Source organism: Solenopsis invicta, chromosome 8 (assembly GCF_016802725.1).
Source record: "Solenopsis invicta isolate M01_SB chromosome 8, UNIL_Sinv_3.0, whole genome shotgun sequence".
Classification (NCBI taxonomy): Eukaryota; Metazoa; Arthropoda; class Insecta; order Hymenoptera; family Formicidae; genus Solenopsis; species Solenopsis invicta.
In genome coordinates this window covers 14,405,151-14,424,538 of record NC_052671.1, presented here as the reverse complement: position 1 = coordinate 14,424,538, position 19,388 = coordinate 14,405,151, and the positions used below count along the sequence as shown (strand labels likewise).

General features: G+C 40.3%; 1 protein-coding gene across 7 annotated transcripts in view; it reads left to right on the top strand.

The window, feature by feature from the left end:
- Window positions 1-994: 994 nt before the first annotated feature.
- The window catches only part of LOC105198135 (homeobox protein cut), a 154,971-nt gene continuing 136,577 nt past the window's right edge, over window positions 995-19,388 (top strand). For 5 of the 7 annotated variants that reach the window (XM_039452913.1, XM_039452915.1, XM_039452916.1 and 2 more), the window contains exon 1: window positions 995-1,329. In XM_039452913.1, the coding sequence (XP_039308847.1) occupies window positions 1,231-1,329 (99 nt within the window). In that variant the 5' untranslated portion in view covers window positions 995-1,230. The remainder of the gene's footprint in view (window positions 1,330-19,388) is intronic. The other 2 variants (XM_026135513.2, XM_011164784.3) reach the window with 1 other exon arrangement.

Sequence of the window (19,388 nt, the reverse complement as noted above, 5' to 3'; positions counted from 1 at the left end):
AATCTCGAAGTGATCTTCCTCGTGTGACTGGAGGAGACTCCGTGCTCACATCATCGTCGTGATTGTTTTTCTTTTTTGTGTATTCGATATTGTGCACCCATCACCACCACCACCCCCCCGCCGAAGTGCGCGAGTGTCGCGGTTGACTTGCTCCCGGCTGTGAGAAACCCGACGCGAGTGAGAAACACTGTTGCTCCGTTTTCGTGATGCGTGTCGTGTGATGCGGCAGCGAGTAGTAGAGGTCTGCTCGCATCATCGTCATCGCTGCGTGAACGAAGAGGAGCGCGACGTCGACACCGGCGGATCGTATCTGTGAGGGACTGTGCGATCTCGACGATCTGACCCAAGGAGCTCCGTGACCGTCTGATAGCAGTGACCGATGACACGGTGACGAATGACATGGATCAACGCGGTCCGTCGATCGAGCAAGTTCGAGACGCCTAGCACAGTGCTGATGATGTCGCGGTACCGAGCGCGTTTTCGGGAAACGTGAGACTATCTGCCCTGTCTGGCCCGTCAGAATTCCAAGTTGTGCGCGATCTGATTCAACGTTGCTTGTGAACGAATCGCGCTGCAAATATCCTGTAAGGTCCAGACGATCGGCGCTCGGAACGACGGAGTAGTGACCGATCGAAGAATCGATAGACAGAGATTGATAACGAATCGATAAACGGTCGCGACGCACGATCATTGGAAACACATACGCACTCTTTCACGAGGGGGAAACTGCTGAAGGTCGAATGCGCTCTGTCGCCGCGGGAGAGTGTCGGCCCGGCGATGCTCATCGCGTGGCAGTGAGACGAAAGCGCGAGCCGCCGAGTGGACGCGTGACAGTACGCTACGCGCTGCGCCGTGGACTGCCGGCTGTGAGAGACGGTACCGACGGAACCGCCGCCTAAAACGTGTTCCCCGAGTGCGACCGGCAACGGAGGCGGAGGAGGCAACGACGACGACGACGACGGCGGCGGCGGAGGCGGCGGCGGCAAACGAGGAAGAGCAGTTTTGCGCCCGCCGGAGAAGCTCGAAGCCGTCAAAGTGGCTTCGTCACTGGGGCTCCAGGGGCCGTCAGCGCCGATCGGGGCCCAACTACTGGCTACTGGTGGTTCGGAGGATGCGCCGACCGCGACCGTGTACCACGCCAATCTGGTAGCCGGTAGCAACACCTCCGTCGTGACTGCGGCGCTCCAGCAGCCCATACTAGCGGGTCTGAACTCAGCGGCACTGGCCAGCATGCAGGCCTCCGCGGAGGCCAACTCGCGGAATATAACGACCATGGAATGGCTCTACAAGAAGGAGCCCTTGTTCACGCTCGCCCACTTCTGGCAACAGGTAAGTGCACCACGTCACGCTCCCAACGGGTAGTGCCGCTGATCAGTGCGAATTCTCCCCCGCGTCGCGAAAGTGTGAAACCGATATCTTCTTCGACCGGAAAAAAGAGTCTGGCGTTGCGCCGATGATAGAGTGCGAACGTAAAGGGAAGTATCCTTCCGTTACGTGACGGAGGAAAGTGATCGCGATCGTCGCAACTGCGTGCACGTTGCTCCGGTGACGAGGATTAGTGCGGATAGGCCGAGTATTTTGGGTCACGCGAGAGCCAAGTGATCACGAGAGTGTGCCGCGCGATCGGGTGTATTTTGCGTTACGAGAGGGCGAGAAACAGAGAAAGAGAGAGAGAGAGAGAGAGAGAAGACCTTTGTAGGTGTGCGTTCATTCTACGTATATCCGGAAATGGGCCGCTCCGCGTTGGCATGGGGTGAGATAATCCCGGAGGGTTGCCGGAGGGTTCGACCGTGTCACGCGTTCGCCGCTGCTAGTAGGAACGTTTAAATCAGAAAATCTACTCGATGCGGGTAACACACAGTCATTCGATACCGTTGCCGGTATTTACCGCGGGACGAGATCGCTTCGCGTAATTCGAAAGAAAAATACACGCGCCTCGCAAAGCCCCGAGTTTTCTGTTTAAACACCAGGCGTTGGTATTGCGCTATTAACGTCGTCGCGATGTCCCGGACCTGTGGTCTCGATAACTGTCAATCGAATCGGCTAAAGCAAAAGAAAAAGAGTTGTGAATGACAGTATACGACTGTCGAAACGATTTAAACGGAGAGCTGACGAAAATCGATAAGAAAACGCTCAACATTGTGATATTTGTTACTGGTTACGATGACTCGTGCATACTCGCGCATAGAGAAAACTATTAGAAACTGTTAGGTAAGATGATTAGCCTCGCGGTACGTGACGTGTCATTACAACTGCAATTAAATATGATTTCGTGTAAAATGGACGAATTTCACATTTGTTTCGACATCCGCGGTCCCCGCGAGTATTTTAATTGATTGCGAAAGTGTTTGCGGAGTTGCGGGAGTGAGAATTTCATAAAGGAAAGTGAAATATTAATATAAGATTATAAATAACATTTTTTCGGGGCGCAAAGTGAGAAATAAAGTCGAGAAAATCGTCGGATCCGTCGATTAAAATTTTAATACACGTTAGACTCTGTGCGCACTGCGCGACACGTCAATTTCTTTACTTACTAAAATAAGTTCAGAAAGACATGAATTATCAATGCTTACGATCGCTTTTCGTATCTGCTTCGGAATCGTGTACGTTCGTCATTAGTGACCGCTGTGTATCGGATTTTCGCCGGTAAACTGTCGCGCGTTACTTTAAGTAAAATTTTTGTGAAATTTACTTGCCGATAAATAAAAACGTTTCATCTGTCACATCATCTGGCAGCATCCGCGCGCGATTCTTAGAGCGAGCACGTACGGATTTAATTGACAGGCGGAATATCGAAGCAAGTTAATTACAACGTGCTGTTTAAGAGAGTGTATTTCGCGAGTGTGTTCATATACAAATTCGTCTGTTTCGATAACCGTTGACGAATCGGCGCTACGTCCATCGGGGGACGGCAGTTAATGAGGAAAAATTAAATCACCGCGTTTCTCTGACGAATATTGACGAGTAATGCGAGCTACCGATATCCATTAAGACCGATTTGCCGTAAGTTCTGTCATTGGGACTATTTGTATCGTTGACCATTAGTAAGAAAAAAAAGAACGATCTGTCATCTCGCGAAGGCCAAATGAGAAGAAATTAGAAAGGATTTAATGTGCCCGTGGCTGACGAATGTATAACTGTCAGTGTGCCGCGTGATTTATAAGTCGCCCGCTCATTAAGATAATTTGTACGTTCGAAACGTTTTGTCAAACATCACTATCGAGCGATGCGAGTCATCTCTCCGGGCGTATCTCTCGAAAATAGAATTGCTCTTCAGTTAGCTCGGTAAATAATGTGTCCGTTGGTGGTAAATCTTCTACCGCAAAATCTTTCGGCACCTCGCCCGTAATTGCTCGTTGGTCAGATTCTCGGCCACTTGGCCGATTCTAGGGTCAAACGGCGAAGGTGTGAGGGTGGCTAACGTCGAAGTTTCCCTAGTGCGGTACTTGGTGTTTGGAGGATAGTTTAGCGATTTGGGGATGGCGCGCGGCCGACTTGCGGCAAAGTGGCCGACATAGAAGGGGGTTGTCGCTAGCTGATAAACGATAAAGCCCCACTTGAAACGTGCCGATGTTAATGACTGGCCACAGGAAGTGCAAACGATTGTCGCATCCTTTGATTAGCGGAAAGTCAAGCGCGTGACGAAAAAAGGAAGGAATCGGACAAATGTCAATGAACGACGACTCGTTGAAAGAGTTCAGTGTTTTACCGGATATATCAATAGTTGATAATTTTTTTTTTTTTCGTGCCCTATAAACCAATTCAGGGAAAAAAATCCGATATATGTCCTATGCATTATTTATTAAAAAATAAAACATTAACAGATTTTCTATAAGTCAGCAAAGTGAAACGTGTATATTTATTTTAAATATTATAGCTAGCTTTCCAATTCTTGTTCGTAATTATTTACTGTTGCTTGGAAATAATTTTATAAAATGCCAGTTAACGGATTGATATTGTTGCTATTAATGGAGGCATGTGTACATGTATGTTAAACGTAAGCGTTGAAATTTTCCAACACCGTAATTGATTCAATATTGCTTGAGGGGCGCAATACAAAGCATTTTATTAGTTATTCTCTTTTAGCATGTAATAATGTTAAGGAACCATAATCGAACGTTGGCAACCCTCGCTCGTTATTACCCAACTACCGGTTTCCTATAAAATACACCCGCTTAATAACGCGCGAACTAGTACCGCACCGTCCTTCACCACGAGATTATGACCCGCGCGGCTCGGGACTATTAATGGCGCATAGTTTCATAATTATGTCTATTGATTAGGCTACGAGCTAATGACGTAGGCACGCCGCTCGTCTAACCTGGGAAAACCAAAGTTTCTCCAGGTCAAATCTTTGTTAAACCATAAATATCGCTTGACAAAATTTTGCGCTTTTACATTTCACTAAGAAAATATAAATAAAATATTTACAGAGAGATTTACAGAGAGAGAGAGAGAGAGAGAGAGAGAGAGAAAGAAAGAGAAACGGAATTAAAAAGTCGGATTTTTTGTTGAAAGTAAGATGCAGCGATAATTGAACTATTAAGGACATTTCTACGATCATTTTGCTAAAATTATTCATATCATAATGTAACGTCTGAACAAGTAGAACACACGAAAACGTTTCCGATCGAATTGCAAATCGTGAAAGCGAATTAACTTCCCTCGCTGCGACGCGGTAGCTGAGCAGTGCGAATTCGTACTTTTAATTCGACGCGGTTTCTAAATCAGGCAAAGTTGCAAATGGCCTGTCACTTTAGAGGCATCATTAGATCAGAGCCGCGACCAGCAACAAAAGGCGAAAGACTGCGATTATAATAGGAATTATACGCCAGATTTCTTTTTGACGGGTCTCTGTAGTTTCTTTCATGGTAATTCCATAAAAGCATCCGTATGACAAAACGCGCGCAACGGAATAAAGTGCATTGCTCCGTACGTCTGGCGACGCGCACAAGATTGCAGCGCAATTTTCTGACTCCGCGCGCTATCGACGACAATCGAGTGAGTCTCCCAGCTCGTTAGCATGGTACATTTCTCGACATCATCATATTGACTTTCATATCGACGCTGATTCGTCATTGTTGCACAACTGTGAAAAAACTTGCGCAAAATCATTTACATTTCCACCGATCATTTTCTCCGTGTCTGTCAATCAGAATTGTAACTTTGAAACATTTTTATGATCGCAAAAAATGATTTCGTCAAAAAGCCATTTGTTCTGCTTGTACGCGATTTACAGGAAATTTTTTTAAAATCTTTCAAGTTGAATCAAATGCGAACACTTGTAAAATAGCGTTAATAATTTACATTATAGAATTTATAGAAACGTAGAATTAATATCAAATAACGAATTTTGTCTACACTCTTTCGACTACAGTCGAATCGAGCTAGTCGTGCGGAATTTTGGAAAATTAGGTCGTCGCGAATCCATCCTGTTTCTATAAAACAAATCTGTAAAAAAAATCGTTGCAACAATGTCTGCAATTTCGACACGAAATAGCAACTCTCAAGACCATGATTGAAAAAAAAATACTACATTCAATTCTAGTGATCAAACTTTCTGTTTACCGAACGGAAATTGCATTGACATATGTGAATATGTGTGTGTAGCGAATATAACTTCCTTTAGATAAGCATGCATGAATGCTGACAAATACACGTTGACATGCGGAGTATAAAGGACGCAAAAACAAGTTTTCGCATGTCCGAATCTGCGTTTGCCGCTTGACAAATTTAATTTTTATTAACCTCTTTATCAGATTTACTTTTAAACGCGCGCACAACTTACAATGGCATTTTTCTGCCTGAAGAACATAATTTTTCGAAGAAAAATAATTTCGATCGACGATTAACGTGCCGTAGATTCGATAAGATAAATAGAACATCCCTGATGCACTCGATCGTGAGTGTCAATCGCGAGCGCGAGAGGAAAAAGGAATACGATTCCTAAGTATCAGTTCCGGTCCGGTCCAGCAGCATCCGTGCGCGTGGAACGAGACCTCGGAGCGTACTCCCAATTAGGAGCGTGTCGGCCGTGAATGGACAAAAGTTTTGCCGTGGCTAACCCTCTCCTCCCTCCGTCTGCGGCCCCCACCGCAACGACGGGGCATCCCCACCGCCGAAGACGTTTCGCGGCTCCGCGCACGCGGTAGTGGGGGGAGAATCCCCGACGAGGTTCCCGAAATCCCCGAGAGACGGCGACACTTACCGAGGCGCGTCGTCGCACGCCGCGACATGAGTCACGCGGACGTGAGCGGGAACGGAAGACACCACGCGAGCGAACAAGAACAAGATAGAAAGAGGTGGATGTTACTGCGCGAATGAATGAGAAAAAGAGAGAGAGAAAAAAAGGAAGTTGTGTACGAGCCAGATGTGAGAAAACGAAAGAATGTCTCTGGCACGTTTTCTTCTATTTTTAAAGACGTATCGATTCGCTTTGTTGCACAACTTGATGAATTAGGGTAGGAAATTCGATGATAGATACAGATTAGGCACATTGAAATGCACTTAAAATGTGGAATATCGAATACACGGGGAATCATATAACTTGCTTATGATAAATCAAAGTGAGAAAGTTAACTCTCTTCTACACAACACATCTCCTGTCGCATGAACATCACTATAAAACGAATGGATGTCACATCTTTCGTACGAAATTGTGTTGTCTCATTTTTCGTTACTTTTCTTTACGTAATCGATTAATTCTGTAGTAGTAACAATTTTAGAATATTTGAGTCCCGTTAAATGCAACGTCGAAAGTACTTTGTCAAAATTGTGACATTGTTAAAAATATTATGTATATGTTCCATGTGCACATTGAAATCGTGAAGTGTAAATCACGAATGAATGTTTCATGTTGCTCGTAGGCTTGACTGCAATGCAATATATTTTGGATTTACGACGTGCAATATCATTAGCGCGGATTATCGTCACTCGTTAAAAATTAATTATAGTAATTGGATATCACTATTAATTAAAAAGAAATTAAAGCAGCCAGGTTTAACAGAGCAGCTCGGTTATAAACCTGCTCGGGTATTAATTATGTTTAGTGAACACTTGATTTATTTATTTATCTACATTACTCAGCGTTAATCATGATTTACAGATAGTGGGAAATATCATATCCAAATCATTTTATAAAGTGAAATATATTCAATTTACTTTTTTATTAACAATAATGAATATTAATAATTAGCAACGTATTATAAAGTCTGGCGACATTTTCAATACGAAAGTGCCGCTATCCCCATTTAAACGTCTAAATTTATATCCCAGACGTGCGTATGCTATTTAAAACAGACTATACTGTTATAAAAAATCTTACAATATCTAGTACGGTTTACCGAAAACATTAATTGCTGAAAAATTATTGAGCTAGTAACAGGCAAGAAATCAATAAGCAAATACGATGATTTTTTAAAATATACTTTATTAATTAAACATGTTTTAAATGTACTTTTAAATATTCTGTTAATTAAATATTTTTTTAATACTGATTTTTAAATACATTTTATTGAATAGGCATTTTTTAAATATACCTTTTAAATACTCTGTTATTTAAATATGTTTTTTAAATACATTTTATTGATTCAATATTTTTTTAAATATAGCTTTTTTTTAAATACATTTTATTGGTTAAATATTTCTAAATTCATTTTTTAAATACTCTATTAATTAGATATTTTAAAAAAATATTTTGTTGATTAAACACCAACTGAATCAGACGCAACTTTAAACCCCCGATGCGTCCAAACAGGGCGCAATGACAGTGGCACGTATACACAAAAGGAGGACGGGAGCAAGAGAGGTCGACGAAGGAATCATTAGCGTGTTATACCGACACCGACCGTACTGTATGGTGCGGCGTGTCGGCCTCGAAATAGAATACAGGGGCTTATTTCGGATTCGCCGTCTCGTTGGTCTAGTCCAGGCCTGGTCTAGACCTACGTACTAGACCGAGGTTCGCCCGTTTTACGAGCTGCTAGTAGTAAGCAACGTGGTCGGTTAGGCGCTCGACTATAAGCGAACGCAGGTGCACGCAGTCGCGTATATATTTGCCGTTCGCCTGCTCGCCTTATTAAAATACATAATGAATGAGTATAGAACGGGGGGAAGCGTCCCTTCAACCTTCAACGTTACCGCGTTACCTTTTTCCCAACGACTCTTGATCGGGCTTCGCAAAGCTGTAAAATATCGCGTCACTAAATGCATTTGGAACAATGCGTGCAACTTAAATACTTGCCGCTGTCGAAAAATTCTCCTCCTTCCAAGATATTATTGTATTCATTGTATTGAGAACAATGGAGATCGCACGGCGGAGGAAAGAAGGAGCTAATGATCGATCGTAAAAGCAGCGGGGGGAAAAAAAAAGTTCGGTTTCTTATCATCATAGTCTCCTCTGCCCACGCTGTAACCGTGTCGAAGACACAACGATGATGGCTGGAAAGATAAAACGATAACGATCTGATGTTGCGAGTAGGAATGCGAGTCATAATGCGGCCGGGCGAGACTACTCGCGTGTAGACACGGACGAGGAATTCCATACGACGGGACATGGGGGGCTTGGACAGCGAATATCTCATGAGACGAAACAAGACGCGCGCGAGCGCCGTCGCCGTCGCGGCAATTTTGATCAGTAATATAAAATAGCGCCCAATCGTGCATGCGATAATAACAAAGGCCGCGAGACGTGGGACGCGTATAACCGTCCGTCGCAAGACAACTGGTCCACTTGGACCGTCGCGCGCGAAGAAGGGGAAGACGGGACTTTTTGCGGGGCACCAGGGGGATTATTAATTTCCGCGGTCGTTATTTCTGAAATCGGTGATTTAGCTGTCGGTGCTGGTGCCGGTGAGCAGCGCGCGGCTGCGCTCGGCCAAACAGTGATTCACCCACACTCTAAAAATATCCAAATACACGCGTCGTCGCGGGAGATGCTCGCGCGCCCGAGCGAGCGAGCGAGCGAGCGAGCGAGCGAGCGAGCAAGCACCCACTAACTACCGGGTGAAATGCCACGCGAGGGAGTACCACGGATCGCCGGCGCGATAACGACTCACGTAGGCAGTATTGGCGTTAAATTATTTTCCCGTCGATAGTTTATTCGATTGCCGAGACGATGGACGAGACAACGAAGCACCGTCGCTTCGTCGTATGCGCGTCGCGCGCGCGCGCGCGCGCGCATGGGAATGTGCACAGGGATTTTACACGTATTACACCGATAACTGTGTGCGTTTATTGCCATATGATATATTTTCCGCGATGGTCGCGCTGTAAAGTGAAACGTTCGGCTTCTTCTTTTTCCTCATCGTACGAGATATCAATTACGAGATTAAGGCAGATGCTGGAGGAACGATTTTATAAATATATACGTACGACGTGGTTTACATTGATCTTCTCGTAATTCTTCGGCATAAATTCGCGGCTATTTCTTAATTGCATTTGCGTTCTGCTTTCTGCTACAAACAACGGCGAGGGCAGAAGCGGAATCGGAGTGTGTTCTCCTCCGTAGACCTGGAAACGTCATTCTCTGTCGATCGACTGTGGTGAGCCGCCGGTGAAAGTCCGCACAAACGTTCACTTCGCGGGTCACCGATTCTTGGGTGTCTCTGTCGATGTATTAATTGCACGTTACAATGTGAAAAAGAACGTTTTTATTACTAGTACATTATAACAGTTCGGTTAATACGGATGGATAATTCACAGAAGGCACTTTGCATGTTCGGTTTTCACTAGTTTCATAATTCACGTTACGAAGCTTGAAATAAAAAACTTTGACAGGTTTTAAGGATGTATCATCCGTGTAGACTCTGTAAAAAAAATAGTTGAAATATTTATACGTTTCGTATAAAAATAAATGTTATATACATCATATAAAACTATTCAATAATGTCAATATTTATATTAACAACACTATTTTAAAGTCTATTTCTTTTATTTGCTATCAGTTTTTATTTTTCTAATACTGTCAGCGACAAATTATGGACGTGAATATAACTTGAAAAAAATAAAATATGAATGCAGAAAATATTTTTAAAAACTTCGGTATGTTTTAAAGATGTATCATTCGTATAGTCTCTGCAAAATGTAACTGAAATTGGAAATGTGTCAATATTTATACGTTTCGTATAAAAATAAATGTTATGTACATATGAAGCTATTCAGTAGTGCCAATATTTAGATTTAGCAATACGATTTTAAAGTTTATTTCCTTTTGTTATCATTTTTCATTTTTATAATACTTACTGTCGATGGTAAATTTTGGATGTGAATATATTATAATTTGGAGAATAAGAGTGCGGAAGATAGTTTTTACACAATAATCGAAGATATTGAAAAAAGCGTTAAAATACTTTAAATATTTAAAAGTGTACATCTATATGGAACGTGACCTAAAATTTCAATGAACTTTATTTACAGAACAACTAAACTCAGAATTATAATGAAACTCGGCATAAATCATCCCTAAGTACTTGTGAAAAAAAGAATAAAATCTGTCTTATCATATTTTCAATGTTATTTTCTTTGTTACATATTCTAATGATGACAGCGTATGAACGTTCCTAGACAACACAATACAAAAATTGTTATGTAAGATGTCTTTTGCAAAAATATTTATAACACATCTTTTAAATGTCTTTAAATAGTTTTATATTTCAAGAGCAGAACTTATTTATAATATTCGTAATCCGTACATAATCAGTAAAATTTATTTGAGTACGAAATTTGAAATTTTTAAAATAAGAACGATAAAAATGGCACTGAGAATACAAGGGTCAAAATGTTTGTGTTTTTGAATGTTAAAATTATAATAATAATATTAATAACATTAACATCTAGTTTTATTTTAACGCTAAGTTAATTATTTCTATTTCTATTTTTCAAATATGTAAGTCGCTATATTGAATGTTTATTTTTATATTTCGATTTTAAACTTTCTACTGCTTTCTACTGTCTGGGTTTCCATTAGGAAAAACATACTACTTTTCATTGAAATAAATTTTGATCCAGATAGAAAATTGTCACTAAACTTTTTTTTATTACTTTCAACTGTAATGGAAGACAATCTGCAATTTTTTTCATATTTTTTTCATTATTTTGAAGATAGGTGTAATACATCTCAAGTCCGTCGAGAATAAAGGTCTTATCACACGAATACTTTCACAAGTGTTCACAAAGTATACATGCATACCATTACACGAATCATCTAGTACAACGTCGCGATCAAATATTTGCCGAGCTGTCTTATAGACGTCAATAAGCCGTTGACCGTTCCGATGCATCCCCGTAAACAAGATCTACAGAATACACTGAGAGAGGGAGAGAGAGAGAATACTTCTTGTGAAATCTAAGAGCATATTTACAATCCTCGCGCTTCGCGTTACACGCGCAGATAACGTAGGTCGCTTCATTCCGCGTATTATATCTGCGTTTCTCGACCAGCAAGGCGCGATACCTCTTAATTACCGCGACCCACGACCTACGAACCCGGAGTCCCGATTGCACCCACGCGCGTACTTCCACGATCGACTCCGAAGAGGTTCTCGGGACGCGTCGCCCTGTATGGTCCCCGACCTGGACACGCCGAAACCATAAACTTGAGGGTTAGTCGCGGTTCGATACGAGGACTCGTACGTGTGTGGTCGAATAATACCTGGGTATAATAGTAATTGCAAATTGGCACTGTAGACGCTTTCGTGTCTGCCGGCTGCTCGTTTCGCGAACTATACCGGGTGTCGCGTCCGACGAAATATTATTCTCTGTATATATGTACGTGATGCATCTTGGGGAAAAGTTTTTATTTTCCTTACAGCACCGTAATTTTTTAAATATATTTCAGAAATGTTTCAACTGAAAAGTGAAACATTTTATAAAATTTTGAAATATATCTGCAACATTTTTGAAAGCTTTGGTATAGCAAAATTCCCGCTATCTTTACACTTGAAATTTTATAAAAAAATTGCTGAAAGATATTGACAAACTCAGCTACCTTTTTTCTTGAAATATTGTCAAAAGTTACTGAAGTTAAATTATTCTGAAAAATTATAATCTTTTGGGATTAGTCCCCGAATTAATTTGTAAACAGAACTGAATGAAATTGTATTATCAAATACATCTTATTTACTTTCATTTTTTAGCTTAATTTTGGATGATTCATCTTCAAGAAATTTTTTCATCAGACTATTGAAAAATCTCGGAATGCTACACATTTTATTTTATCCTGTATGGCTTTTACTTACGAGAAATAAGAGCCGTATCCATCTAGTGGCGGTGCCGCGTACTGCTTGCGGATTTCCAAAATCACTTTACGCGAAAACTTTTGCAACATTTTTTAAATGTTTTCAAATATACTTAATGTAACAGATTTAGAAATATTTCTGTTGCAACAAACCATTCCATGTCACATATTGCAGAATCTTTTCATAATTGTTACACATAAAATATAAAAGATTAAAACAAAATCTTTTTAAAAACTTTCAGCAAGTATCGGTACTGTAAGGGTAAAATTTTACTTTTCTCATATACCTCTAACGTTTTATTTGTCCCGAAAACTTCTTTTAGAAATTTCTTTCTTGAGAATCTGATACAACCGAAAATATCTATTGCCATAATTTGCGCACGCTGCATGCGTTGAGTTTACACCTAAAATTACCGAATCGTTTTTCTGCCAATCATTTGGAAAGTTATGCGAAGCGCCGACGTGTTCGAATGGATCACCCTGTAACATCGTCCTACGTGTTGGTAGTGTCGCAAGTTGTCTGCGTCGCGTGTGCAACAGATGCGCCAGGCACGCGAGGCGCATACCTCCATGGGACATATGCGGGTCGCGAACTACGAACCTTCGTGAGACTCGCGAGACCTGTACACGATAGCAGAAATATTTGGCAAATCCACAGGATTCCGAAATTCGAACCTTATGTTCTTTTAGTTTGTACATAATGTTTTACACACATTAACTACTATTATTACATACACATTACGTTACGAATGATCAACTGAAAGGAACTCACGCTATCTCTAATATCTGAAAAATAAGATGCAATTGGTAATTGGATTTCCAGCTAAATCTGAATTTGAAAGAACACTCGCTGACGACCAGATTAATCGTTGTCACTACTCGTTGCTTCTTTCAACGGGAAAATAAGCCCCTTCTCGTGAAGATGCTCTGAATAAGCGTGCAGGGAGTTTCGAATGCCAGTCGCTATTGTGCCTCGTATTCGGGACCTCCGGCGTCGAAAGAATTGCCACGAGGACAAGGATGGAACATCCAGAGTAGCGAAACAAGAATAAGACAAAATCGTACAATACAAACAAAATTCAATGTATTTAACCTGCGTTCCGAAATTGACTATCAATACTGAAAATCTGTAGTTTATGTTACGTACATTAAAAAAATACATATTTTAGAACATTTTTATTTAATACAAAAAATTATTCACTCGGTTCCTAATAGCTTATTTGCAGTCAAGTTAAAAATTTCTTAATTGAAATATTTATGTAAATAGAATAAAGAAATTTTTTTGTAGTTCTAGAATACATTTACTGTTAGTTCATGTAATCTTTTTCTGAATCCTCTATCCGAATAAGCAATAAAACATTATCATTATCGTTATCATGTTTTTTTTTGCGTGGCAAAAAAGCTTCTGATTGACGAATGATGATTCTTTCTTTGTGTCTGTCTCCCTTTTTCCTCTTTCCTTCCCTCCGTCCCTCCTCTCTCTCTCTCTCTCTCTCTCTCTCTCTCTCTACATTTTTTTTGTTTCTCTTTGTCTCTTTCCCCCTGCTTCTCCCCGCTTCCGAAAACTATTCAAAGGTCGCTTGGAGCGGTTCCAAAATTCCGAATCGCATGGGACGACATCGTGGCGATTCCTGCAGCGATTCGGGCTTAAGTGAATTCGGAGTGAGCCGTAAAGCGAGGCTAAATAAACTTTGGCCGCAAACGTATCTCGTATTCGGCTGCGTCTGATTTAAGGGAGCAATAACTGCACGATCATTGCGCCTGGGCTAATTTACTCGGCGGATTCGATTTCGCGCCTCGCAAAAGTTCTCGCACCGTGTCCTGTTTAATATCCTTACGACATTCCGCGCCCAGGGTGAGAGTTATCTCAAATTGCTTTATTAAGCACGCGAATAATTGATCTCATATTCGATAGCGCATCTTTGCTAACTTCACCGTCACAACTATTTTACAAATATCACAAACATTTATGTAAACATTGCAAAGTCACACTAAAAAGGTTTCGAATTTTTTTCACGCATCTTTGGACATTTTATCTCACTTGTTCCTCTATATATTTTTTATAATATAATTTTGGCAAATGTTTAGGAATTAATCATACGTTTTGTCGAACATTTAATGGAATTTGTTACAAAAATGATCTATGAACCTCATAAAATTAAATAAGCAAATAATCGCGAAATAGAAGAAAGCGAAGGAGTTGATTTAGGATTTAATGGACCAGCCGATGAAATGAGCGACGGAGGTACACGTGGAGTGGAACGGTGACTAATATCGGCGGTTTATTTACGCGCGCGGAATTTACGATCGCCGCGAAAAAATCCGACGTCTTATTCCTTCTTCCCGACGCCGACGTCACGATGGCAACGACGACGGAGGGCGTCGCAGGAGGGAGGCACCACGTCTGCGTTCTTGCACGCCTTCACATTGTCGAGCTTACCGACGCAGGCGCGTGATGCACGCATGCATTTGCGTTCGACAATGTGCAATTATTGCAGACAGATAACCGGAGCTGCTTTACATGATTATTAGACGTGCGAAGTGGACGCGGACGAGCGGGTAGATGCGAGGGAGAAAGATGGCGGGTAAAACAGCCAGGAGAAGAAGAAGAAAGAGAAAGGAGGGAAAGACGGAGAGAGAAAGAGAGAGAGAAAGAGAGAGAGAGAGAGAGGTACTCGTCGCTGACTCGAGGAGTTCAGCGAGCGAGCAATTACCTGGGAAACATAATTTACGGGAGATTGCCATAACAGACGAATACAAGCGCTTGCGGAACAAGCGAACCTGTTACATGCCATATTTCCACCTCATTTCACTCGTACACCCTTAACCCTTAATTCATTTTTCTAAGTGGTGTATAATTAGCAAGGAACATGGTATTACTCTATATTTTATTTTTCCCGCGATTACGTTTAATTAACGTGCACGACGCCATGTGTTCATTGAACGCTATTCCTACCCCACTCTATTATTAATTAATTAATTAATCATGTACGATCGTAATATGCGATGCACCTGTGACTACGTTTGGCAAATTTATTAGGGGAATGATAAGGAACTCCTTTACTTAAACACCGATCAAGTGAATATTGAAAAGCTTGAAATAGTTCTTATTAGTTCGAACCGCTAAGCTGAATGAGTATTCACCGCGCGCTCCACTAATCACCGTCCGAATATTAATGATTCCGTTTTAGTCTTAAGCAACGACGATAAGTGTATTTCCCGGTTCTCGATACTTTTTGCTAAAGTATATAAAAGTTCAGCTAGATTACGGATTTGAAAATAATTTCAGTGCGCCATCAAAATAATTATGTAGGACGCTCGAAGCGCGATGAGCGAGTCTTCATGTTCTAGCAATCAATTTGAGTGGCCCACATAATTATTTTTATATTCCAACTAAGTTTTCGCATTCGTATCCAGCTGAATTTTCAGGCACTCGAAAAATTAACGTTCTTTTCAAAACGTACGTTTCCAAGTGCCTGCGACATAGTGCTTGAACCAGTTAGACCCCGGCAATCCGCAGAAGATCACTTCCGTAACGTTGGGCGCGTTATGTATTTACCGGCGCGCAGTAAATCGTGTAAAACAACTGGAAGCTCGCGGAATACGCAATTGCGGGTCCACAATTGAATACCCGAAACGAACGGTCGAACGGAAGAGCACTTGATAAGCAGCCGGAAGTTGGTCGCGGGCAAACACCCAGCTTTCCTCTCGCCTCTGATAGCAACGCCACGTCGGGCGACAGCTGGCCGACACAGGCTACACACGGTCCATTCGTTCTCCACAAAACTGCCGCGGCCATTCGCAAGTAAATGCTCGCGATCGACTTTCCATAATTAAGCTATATTCGGAACTACTCGGTCGAAGCGAATAAAATATGCGCGTTGTTATTGACGTTGACCAAGTTTAGAAATAAGATTATCCTTCAGAGAGAATTATGAATTTATGTATACTCTAGTTTCTGGCACGATTTATAGAGAAAACGCAATTATCTGCATTTATCTTAATTGAATACATATCGGTGAAAGAGACTGGCGTTTCGTTCGTCGCGAGTTCGACTGATCGTGGGCACTAGCTAAAAATATTGCGCACACATAGTAACGCGACTGGTTCGCGCTAACGTTGCTGCTAACATAAAGCAGTGTAGCATATGTGTTCTAATGTGCTCTGGAAAGATACCATTCAATTGTTTGGTCAGAGCAATTGATAGAATAAATTTATGATCAAGCATTGACATCGAATGGATAGGGCAATCATATATCGAATCACTTCGCGAAGTGGTATGTGGGAAGGGGACATAAAACAGGGTCGATGACTATCTATTGTTCACAGCACACATAAAGTACAGCTGTATATAACAAATATAACGTTATTCAGGCGCGCGCACTTTCATATATTTATGGATAATGCGCGAATGCGATTTTGCGATTCGACGACGATCCTCGGCGTCTCGGGAGATTCGCTGCCCCTCCGTCACTCCTTCTGTCACAGCGCGTCGCACGCGCACGTCAATGCGGTGGGGTCATCGTGGGCTGCTAATCATCGAGGTCGATTTGATCCTCTAGTGCAGGATCACGAGCCGGATCCGGTCATCGCGACATCGGTGGAAAAGGAAACCCGCTATCGACAATCGCCGAGCCCCGGCCGTCTCGTTTTACGCATGTAAATTCATCCGGACGTGACGTGGCGAGCGACGCGGCGGGTCTCGCGGCCGTGTGACAAGCTAAGGCCAGAGCCCCCGTCGATCGGCGTTTATCAGCAGATCGACACGACGCGGGTCGCGAGATCGCTTTCTATCTCTCGCGTTTCCAGATTTTCTTCGCTTTCATCAATTCCACATCATTAACGAAGCCGCGAGCGAGTGCACGAACAGATGCACCAATGTCTAACGTAATTGAAACCTAATCTGTCGCAGGACCTCTAAAGTAAATATTCTAGTAAGCGGACGTGTACACTGAAGGGAAAGTGTTTGATATTTTTGATTTTAATTATGTGGTGTAAAATAATTATGGTTAGGAGCTCCATTTTATAGTTATTACACTGAAAAATTTTATGTTTAAATAAATATATTTATTTTAACATCATTTCTTTGGTTTAAAGAAACATTTCCCAAGTTTAAAAATAAATCATTTTATACTAGCTAATATTTATTTAAATCAAGAAAATAATATTATAATAAATATATTTACTTGAATATAAAACACTTTTTTTAGTGTACTGCTGTAATGCTAATAATATTATGTTTATAAATCATAATAATAAGAGTGCATAGACTGATATATGAATACACAAATAATTGAAGAGCTTTAACGGTTATACTCTGAGGAAAAAGAGTTATTAACTAGACTTAATTTTCTAACGTAATTGAATTTCTTTAGTTCAAACATTTATGTATTTAAATTAAATGCATATAGTTATGTTAAATATATAGGTAAGTATTTAAACTCAAGTTCAAGTATTTTATGTATTTAGGTCAAATACATAAATAATTGAAAGAATTTAATCAAGCTGAAAAATTTAGTCAAATCAATAAGTATTTCTTTTCTCAGTGTAGTCTAGATTTTAGTGTCGATATTTTTTGTATGACTTTATATACAACTTGAAGTTTACGAAACTGCGCGATTACTAAATTTTCGATGATTATACAATTGCATGTGTTTCAAGAAAAAAAAATATATATATAATCACTCAAGAAATATCAATACTAAGATTTAGCTGTAAGACTCTTCAATTATGTTAATAGTTTTACCAATTATTAAAAGATTTTCCTATTAATTATGATAATCTTAAATACTAATGTAGTAAAATTCCAAAATATGAGTGGAAAAAGTAAAATAAACATTTTTATGTACTAAATGCACTCATAATTATAGTAAATGTAACTTTTTTTTAATATTCGTTTAGTATTTATGATTAATAACTAATAGCTTATAAAATGCATGATTAAAACAACTACAAATTTATAGTTGACATTAAAAATGACTATGAATTATAGTTGCAGAACAAAATTGCTGTATTTTTGAAAGAGTTGTGTATATGAAATACAAAATGTTATTATCAATACACAAAGGTATAAAAAAATTTTGAACTATTTCGAAAATGGTAAAAACTTGTGGAGCATCTGAACGAACGAGTATCCGAACAATTCAAAATGCTTATCTTTAATGTATTATTTATAAAATAAATATAAAAATAAATACAAACGTATATTATCTTAAATATATGTTTCTTAAAAAATTTAAGAAAATTTAAGATCATTAAAATAGAAACTCTAATCTAATTCGGCAACAAATTTAATCCTTTTTAACATTAACTTTTATAATATTTAAAATATTTTGTAAATATGTTTAAAAATTTAAAGATTACGATTAAGTTAATTTGAATGTTATGAAAAAAACATATATGTAAGATAAATAATAATGGGTTTTTCTATGTAAGTGTTTGGTGGATATAGATAGGGGCATGTTCGGTCACTGGGACATTTACTTTACATGCCAACGAGATATTAATGACGGCGCATTATCGTTGCGGCAATAATCGATTCTTTCTATGCAACACGCAGCGATGATTTTTGCACAACGTTTCTTGCCTGTCGACATTGCGCCATGTTCTCCAATGAAAATACCTTCGATCGTCGGAACTTGGATAACGTCATCAGAATTATTGACAATCAATATTTATTGTCTTATCTGGCAAAGCGCCATATAATGCATGCCATAAGCGTCGAGACGCGCCGTTAATGGCGCGATGCGCGGCAACTGATGCAGATAACATTTTTTTTTTCATTCGTTCTAGTCGCGGTTTGACGATGAAATTGTGTTATCGTATACAATCGCGTCGCCATACACTTGTCTACGCGAACATTATGTTCCGTCCGTATATTGATGCAACTTACATATTACCTCTCGAATATACAATACATTCACATATGCATGATTTTCTTAAAAAAAAACCAGTACTTACAAGATTATGCCTGTCTTTAGTTATTTTTTACGCGGAGAGAACATTTTTGTTGAAGTATTCTGAAAGTTCGAGTAGATACACATTTAAACATTCTTTTTTTTCACCGTCCAAATAATTATGTAGGACACTCAAGCTGGTTGACTGGAATGTCGAAACTTTTGCTGGATTGTCGTCACGCTTGAGCTTACACAAT